Source organism: Camarhynchus parvulus, chromosome 17 (genome assembly GCF_901933205.1).
Source record: "Camarhynchus parvulus chromosome 17, STF_HiC, whole genome shotgun sequence".
NCBI classification, from domain to species: Eukaryota; Metazoa; Chordata; class Aves; order Passeriformes; family Thraupidae; genus Camarhynchus; species Camarhynchus parvulus.
The window spans coordinates 8,796,824-8,805,081 of record NC_044587.1 but is presented as its reverse complement, the minus strand read 5'-3'; the positions used below and the strand labels follow the sequence as shown (position 1 = coordinate 8,805,081).

The following is an 8,258-nucleotide window of genomic DNA, read 5'->3' as shown; positions in this document are numbered from 1 at the left end:
AAGGGAAGGGAAGGGAAGGGAAGGGAAGGGAAGGGAAGGGAAGGGAAGGGAAGGGAAGGGAAGGGAAGGGAAGGGAAGGGATCCATGGGGTGGGATGGCATCATGGGATGGCTGATCCCAGAGATACTTGGTAGGGATTGAGATGAGAACAGGGGAAGGGATGGGGTAGGAATGAGGAGCGATTGCAATGGGAAAGAATGAGGTGGAATGGAATGAAACGGAGATAGGACTGGGCATGGGATAGGATGGGAATAAGGACTGGATGGGTCAAGGATAGGATGGGATGGGGCTGACATTGAGCATCCCCTCACCACCACCACCACTGCACTCCCACCCACCCTGCCAGCCCTGGGAAGCTCCCAGGATATTAAGGAAAATATCCTACCACCCCTTCCCCTTCCTATCCCCTCATCCCAGCCCCGAAGCACCCCCCAAGCGCAGCCTTTTTTCTACCCTGATAGATTTATTGAAAAATTAAAAGCACAAGCTCTGTATATATAAATACAACGACATTGCCAGCAATTTACAAGGCCTCCGGTTGCTCTCTCTGCATCCCCACCCGTGGCTGGCACCACCCACCTGGGGCACCTTGGGGACCACCCAAAGGAGCAGCAACCCCCCAAAACTCCCTGCAGCCTGAGCCACGGGCCCACCTTGCTCTGTGTGTGGCACTCAAATGACAGCGGGGACACCCAGACCGTGCCGCCCTCCTGCCCCGCTCCCAGCCTGGCCGAGGGTGAGAGGACATTCCCTACCCCAGAGAGGACAGGGATGGAAACATGAAGGGATGTGCCCGTTCTCAGCCTGCCCTAGGCAGGCAGCGAGCCTGCAGCGGGCGCGGGGACATTTGGGGACAAGCCGGGGGTGCGTGCGCGTGCGGGGCCGTGGGACGCCGCTGTCCCACCTCGCTGCCATCCTCCATCCCCATGCCAGCGCTCCCCGTGGGCGAGGCAGCGCTGCCCAAACCCTGCCCCTAAAGGGCCACGTTGAACTCTGTGACCAAGAAATCAATGTAGTCCTTCTCCTTCAGCTTGAAGGCCTCGGCGATGATGCGGGCGGCCTCGCGGTGCTCCTTGCCCCGCAGCCCCGTGCCGTTCACCTCCAGGATGACGTGTCCCACCTTCAGCTTCCCGCAGTTGTGTGCCGAGCCCCCCCGCTGCAGGACAGAGAGGGGTCAGATCACGCTCCCACCACTCCCTGCATCAAGCAGGGGGAAAAAATTGGGAGGTATTTCATAGCTGATGTGATGGATGTGAAATATTTCATTTTTGGAGAGAGGGGATGGATTTGCCTTCCCCCCTGCTTGCTCCTGGAGTGTGACGCCAGCTGGGATGGCCAAAACTGGGAGGTATTTCATATCTGACGTGATGGATGTGAAATATTTCACTTTTTGGAGAGAGGGGATGGATTTGCCTTCCCCCCTGCTTGCTCCTGGAGCGTGACACCAGCTGGAATGGCCAAGAATAACCAAGGCAGAGTCGGCTCTGCTTTTTTTTTGCTGTAAATAACTTGAATTTTGCCCCAAGTAAACAGCAAACAGGGAGACAGCTCCAGAGGGCTCAGTCCCCTGGCTCCCATCCACCAGTCCCCCTCCTCAATCCCCCGTCTGGCAGTTTCCAGACATCTGGAGACAGCAGCCAAGCTTTCAGGGCTGCCCTGATCCCCTCGGAGATGTCTGGAGCACACAGCTGGCTCCCAGGAGGTGTGTTCTGGGATGGGATCATCCATGGGACACAGACACCATCCTCAGCACGGCAGAATGGTGCCTGGGGAGCTGCAGGGCTGGCCAAATCCCCAAAATCCCCCTGGCCACAGCTCCAGGGCTTTCCCCAGCCTGCCCATGGAGGAGAGGGCTGGGATGGGATGGGATGGACCCCCTCTTAATCCTACTTTTCTCTCCATCTCCAAGCGATCCTGGGACCCCTTGGGACTCCTCCTCCCTCTCCATCTCTGAGGGCCCCTTGGGGCCCTGCACACTGCTCCCTCACCTCCACTTCTTTTTCCTGGGATGGGATGGGATGAGATCTGGGATGGGCTGGGATAGGATGGGATCTGGGATGGGATCTGGGATGGGCTGGGATGTGCACGGAGCTGTCCCCTCCCAGCTGCCCTACCTGGATGGTGACGATGCGGGGCAGTGGCTGCCGCGTGTTGGCGCCGCCCTCGATGGCGATGCCCAAGGTGGGAGCGCTCTTGGACACCCGGATCAGACACGACGTGGGCTCCAGGAGCCCTGGCTGTGGGGACAGATGGCAGCACTGCCAAGGGGGCCTGGACACTGTGTGCCAGCCGTGCTCCCTCAGCCAGGGCCCCACAGCAGGCAGGGACACTCTGGCTGCCACCACAGAGGGACAGACACAGCCCTGCAGTTGCTTTCTGACTCCTGATCTAAAATCCCAACTCTGGGCAGGTCTGGAGGGGTTTGGGAAGGAGCAGAGCAGCTCTCTTCTTGCCTGCTTGTGTCTCTCAGCCTCACCACCACCAGAAACCCTCTGAGTTATGTCTGACACCCGCTGCCACCTTCCCTTTGGGTGACAGGTGACTTCCTTCATGCAGCTTGTAGATGTCCATTTAGAGCCAGGAATTCACCCATGCACCAGGTAGCTGCTGGCTGGAGCTGGGAGGGATGGGATTTACCCAGGAGTGAATCAGCCCTACAGTGCCCCTCTCAGCCACTCCTGACCCCTTCCCCCACAGCTCAGCTCCCCAGAGAACTGACTGCCTGCCGCAGAGAGGAGAAATAGCCCAGCTAAGCACAGAGAATGGCTGCTGCCTGTGGGCAGAGGGAGTGGAACGGGCTGGCCAAAGCAGTGGTACCCCCTCCCACACAGAGCAGCACCCCAGGCCCCCCCTCACCGGCTTGGAGGCCCCTTCTGCCGCCCCCTCGCTCCTGGTGGCCTCCTTGGGGCTGCGGCTCTTCCCGGGGCCTGGCTGCCGGCTCCTGTCCTTGCCGCTCGTCTCCACCTCCCCGATGTCCACCCCGCTGTCCTCGCTGAGGGTCTGCCCGCTGTCCGACAGCTGGGAGAGCGTGGAGGCTGGGGAGAGATGCAGCGTTAGCGCCAGGGCCGGGCGCCCATGGCCGCGGGGAGAGGTCAGCTCTCAATCCCAGGGCTGGGCAGCTCCCTGGGATTCACAGCAGGGCTGCAGAGCAAGGTCCCCAAGCACAGCTCTGCAGAACCATGGAATTGCTTAGGTGAGAAAAGTGTCGGAACTCAGTGCATCCCTCTGGGTGTCCAGAGTTGCTGAGGACCCCGCCGGGGGGCTCAGAGACCCTGGCACACAGCCCAGAACACCTGGGGATTTGATTTTGACCCCTGGAGCAAGTCACCAGCTTGGTATGAGGACATGAAAGTCACAGAAGTTTGAATAGTGTAATAACAAAATGATCACAGGGTGAAAATGTAGATTTTAGGATTTTTGGTATGGGGGTAATGGGGACAAGATGGAGGAACTTGGGCGTGTCCAGCCTTTCTTCTTCTTCTTGTTCTCCATTTTCTGCAGTGATGCTGGCACTTTGGGATTGGTTTAGAGTAGAAGTGCACTGTCTAACATAGGTGATAGGTATTGGGAATTAAGTGTAAATCTGTTCTACGTAGTTTGCAGTATAAAAAGACAACACCACCTCAGGGGCGGTCAGAGTGCCTGTGGCTGCCCTGCTGAACAGACCTCGGTTGGGCAGAAAGAAAATTTCATAGATAAGAATTAATAAACAACCTCAAGACAGAAAAGTGAAGAGTCCAGACTCGTTCTTCAGCTGCGCAGGCCAAAACAGAGACACCCTGCACAGCTCGGGGCAGCAATTATCAACAGCAATCCGAGAGAAAAGAACTCTCAGATCATTGAGTCCACCCACAAGAGCAGCACTGCCGAGGCCACTTCAAAACCATGTCCCCAAGTGCCACATCTACACGGCTTTTAGATTCTTTCGGGGTAGGATCTCCACCACTGCTCTGGGCAGCCTCTCCCCAATGCCTGACTACTCTTTCAGTGAAGGGATTTTCCCAATATCCAACGTGAAGCTCCCCTGGCACAGCTTGAGGCCATCTCCTCTTGTCCTCTCCCTGTTTCCTGGGAGAAGAGACTGACCCCAACTCCACTGCACCCTCCTGTCAGAAGAGCAGAGCTGCACACAGGCAACATCCAGAGACAAGAGACCTCAAACTCTGGTCTGGAATCCAACCCAGATCCCAAACTGGGATGGAAGGAGAGAGTGATGAATTCAGAGACCCTGCCGGAGGCCAGTTTATGCAGCCCATGCTCCACAACAGGGGCTGGGAGGAGACAGGGACCAAGCTAAGTGAAAAGATGCTGCCATGTAGGAGCTTTCTGCCCTTTGAGGATGAAGACCAAGTGCAGATGGAGACTGGAAATGTCAGGAGCAGCGGCGGCGCCGCATTGAATGCACCCGCGGCGCTGCATTGAATGCACCCGCATCACCTCGCGGGCAAGGGCCGGCTGCAGTGACGGCGAGCTGCCACACGAGGGCGACATTGCCACTCGTGTCGCCGCCGCAGCGCGGGTGGGCCGGGAACGCTCCGGGACCCCCGGGATTGCCCTGGGTCCCCTTCCCTTTCCATCCCTGAGAACCTCCTGGGTCCCCCTTCCCTTTCCATCCCTGAGAACCCCTGAGTCCCCCTTCCCTTTCCATCCCTGAGAACCCCTGAGTCCCCCTTCCCTTTCCATCCCTGAGAACCCCTGGGTCCCCTTCCCTCTCCACGTCCGACACTCCTGGGTCCCCCTTCCCTCTCCTTCGCCCAGAGATCTCCTGGATCCCCCTGTCCCTCTCCATGTCCGAGAGCCCCTCTGGATCCCCCTTCCCTCTCAATTTCCAAAACACTCCCTCTTAATTCCACTTTTCTCTCCATCTCCGAGAGGAGATGGGATCCTGGGATTCCCCTGGGGCCCCTCTTCCCTCTCCATGTCCCAGAGACTCCCTCTAAATCCCACTTTTCTATCTCTGAGAGCTCCTGGGACCCGCTGGGACCCCTCCTCCCTCTCCATCTCCGAGTGACCCATGGGGCCCTGCACACTGCTCCCTCATCTCCACTTCTTTTTCCTGGGATAAATGTGATTCCCGAGCTGAATGTGGCCACAATTAGATTTTTTTTCCCCCTCAAAATGCACAGTTAATGAGAAAAGACCAGAATTACTTCTGGTCCCTGAGTCACAGAATGGTCTGGGTTGGAAGGGATCATCCCATCCCACCCCTGCCATGGGCGGGGACACCTTCCACTAGTCTGAGCCCGGCCCAGCCTGGCCTTGGGCACTGCCAGGGATCCAGGGGCAGCCCCAGCTGCTCTGGGCACCCTGTGCCAGGGCCTGCCCACCCTGACAGGGAACAATGCCTAATTCCCAATATCCCATCCAGCCCTGCCCTCTGGCAGTGGGAGCCATTCCCTGTGTCCTGTCCCTCCATCCCTTGTCCCCAGTCCCTCTCCAGCTCTCCTGGAGCCCCTTCAGGCCCTGGCAGGGGCTCTGAGCTCTCCCTGGAGCCTTCTCCAGGTGAGCACCCCCAGCACCCTCACTCTCCATAGGAGAGACGTTCCAACCTTTGGATCAGGAGATCCATCACAAGACCTGAAGCCTTGAGATGTGTCCTGTCCTGTTGCAGTGTGATTTCAGGTTTTACCCCAGAACCTCGGGTCCCTCCCCTGATAATTCCCTGCCAGGTGTGTCAGTCACCTCTCCTTTCCCCTCCCAGCACTGTCTGTCAGTCCTGGCATTTCAGAAGGCATCGAGTGATTGGCAGATTCAAAGGATGCCCTCTACCCCTGGGGGGCATTGGGCCATCCAGGTGTCCTTTGTCCCTTTGTCCCTCCTCTCCTGTCCCTGCTTGGTGGCTCCCTGCCCCTTTCCTGCCCCTTCTCCCCGGGGTTCAAAGGAGCAGCAGCCACGGGCTCAGGGAGTTCTGTTGGAGCTGGTGCTCCATTCAGAGGCCTGTGGGCCAGAATAAAGCTCTGGATCCAAACCCTCCATCAGAACCAACTCCTTTCCTTCACCATCGCCTTAAAGCTTCTCCACAAGAAACCTGAGGAGCAGCCCCTGTTATGGGGAAGCTCCATCCCAGCACCACCAGAGCTCCTGCAGGCCTGGACTTGTCCCCATGGGGCCAACTGCAGCACCCAGCCAGCATGTGGGAACACCACACACCCAGCCAGCCCAAAGTTTGGGGTGAAACACCACACACCCAGCCAGCCCAAAGTGTTGTGGGGTGAAACACCACACACCCAGCCAGCCAAAGTGTCTGTGGGGTGAAACACCACACACCCAGCCAGCCCAAAGTGTCTGTGGGGTGAAACACCACACACCGAGCCCAAAGTGTCTGTGGGGTGAAACACCACACACCCTAGCAGCCAAAAGTGTCTGTGGGGTGAAACACCACACACCCAGCCAGCCAAAAGTGTCTGTGGGGTGAAACACCACACACCAGCCAGCCCAAAGTGTCTGTGGGGTGAAACACCACAGTTGCCCCCATTTGGTTCAGCACCAAGGCCCAGACAAGCTCAGACATGTCCCATCCTGCTATATTGGTAACTTGTCACAGACATCTTTTATGAAAAATCCTTTCCTTAGGATTTTTCCTCCTGAGAAGCTGAGAGGCCTCAGGAACAAAATGTAAACAATGATTATCTGCTGCTGTGGAATGCAACAGGTGCATCTGTGATTGGTCTCATGTGGTTGTTTCTAATTAATGGCCAATCAAACCCAGCTGGCTCAGACAGAGAGTCCAGCACACAAGCCTTTGTTATCATTCTTTCTTTTTCTATTCTTAGCTAGCCTTCTGATGAAATCCTTTCTTCTATTCTTTTAGTATAGTTTTAATGTAATATACATCATAAAATGATAAATCAGCCTTCTGAACCATGGAGTCAGATCCTTGTCTCTTCCCTCATCCTGGGACCCCTGTGAACACGGTCACAGTAAATATTCCAATACTGCCCCATTTCTCTCCCTCCCAGCACCCCAGGGACAGCTTCCCCAGCTGCTGTGGTGCCACCCACCTCTGGCCTGGGGCAGGGGCCTCACTTCGTTGACGTCGGGCTCGCTGTTGGGCTGGTGCACCTCCACCATGATGAAATGCTGGTTGCCCACGGCCGGGGGGCTGCCCTTGTCCGGGGGAGGGGGCGCAGGGTGAGGGGGTGGAGGAGGAGGGGACGGGGCCGGGGGGCTCTGAGGCCCCTCTGGGGATGGGCTCTTCATCCTGCTGGGGGACTGCACCCTGGGGAAGGGCCCGATGGGGCGCTGGCTGAGCAGGGAGAGCGGGCTGTCCTTGGGCTGGCTGCGAGGGGACACGGGGGAGATGGTGGCGTAGATGGCGCTGGGGGAGGAATCCTCGGTGGCCGTGGAGGCCGTGGAGGTGACGCTGAGCGTGTCCTTCTCGGGGGGGTTGGGAGGGGGAGAGGGGTTCCGGGGGGCCACGAAGAAAAGGCCGGACTGGGAGGACTCGGAGGAGGGGCGCTTGGGCTTGTCCTTGCCCTGGAGACGGGGCTGGGCTGGGCAGGGCTCCAGGGCCTGCGGGGCTGAGGGAGGAGGAGGAGGAGGAGGCTTGAAGTTGGGTGGTTCCTCGGGGAAGGAGGAGAGATCATCCTGCCAAAGCAAGCGCAGATTGTTGGACACCATGCCCAGGCTCAGTGCGGGTTCGTTTCCTCACACTGACCATGGCTGAAGAGACGGTTGTTATAGAAACACTGTCCTGAGCTGATGGCGCTACACAAACACCTTCCTGAGCCTACAGTGTCACACAAACACCTTCCTGACCCTACAGTGTTACACAAACACCTTCCTGAGCTGATGGCGCTACACAAACACCTTCCTGAGCCTACAGTGTCACACAAACACCTTCCTGACCTGACAGTGTTACACAAACACCTTCCTGAGCCTACAGTGCTACACAAACACCTTCCTGAGCCTACAGTGCTACACAAACACCTTCCTGACCCTACAGTGTCACACAAACACCTTCCTGACCCTACAGTGTTTTTTCTGGCTCGCACACAAACACCTTCCTGAGCCTGACAGTGTCACACAAACACCTTCCTGAGCCTACAGTGCTACACAAACACCTTCCTGAGCCTACAGTGTCACACAAACACCTTCCTGACCTGATAGTGTCACACAAACACCTTCCTGAGCCTACAGTGTCACACAAACACCTTCCTGAGCCTCTGACAGTGTCACACAAACACCTTCCTGACCTAACAGTGTCACACAAACACCTTCCTGACCCTACAGTGTCACACAAACACCTTCCTGAGCCT

General features: G+C 57.4%; 1 protein-coding gene across 1 annotated transcript in view; it reads right to left on the bottom strand.

The window, feature by feature from the left end:
• Positions 1 to 973: 973 nt before the first annotated feature.
• The window catches only part of WHRN (whirlin), a 57,299-nt gene continuing 50,014 nt past the window's right edge, over positions 974 to 8,258 (bottom strand). Inside the window, exons 10-13 of the mRNA XM_030961428.1 lie at positions 7,002 to 7,587; positions 2,857 to 3,035; positions 2,115 to 2,237; positions 974 to 1,156 (exon numbers count right to left, since the gene is read on the bottom strand). Coding sequence (XP_030817288.1) covers positions 974 to 1,156; positions 2,115 to 2,237; positions 2,857 to 3,035; positions 7,002 to 7,587 — 1,071 coding nt within the window. The remainder of the gene's footprint in view (positions 1,157 to 2,114; positions 2,238 to 2,856; positions 3,036 to 7,001; positions 7,588 to 8,258) is intronic.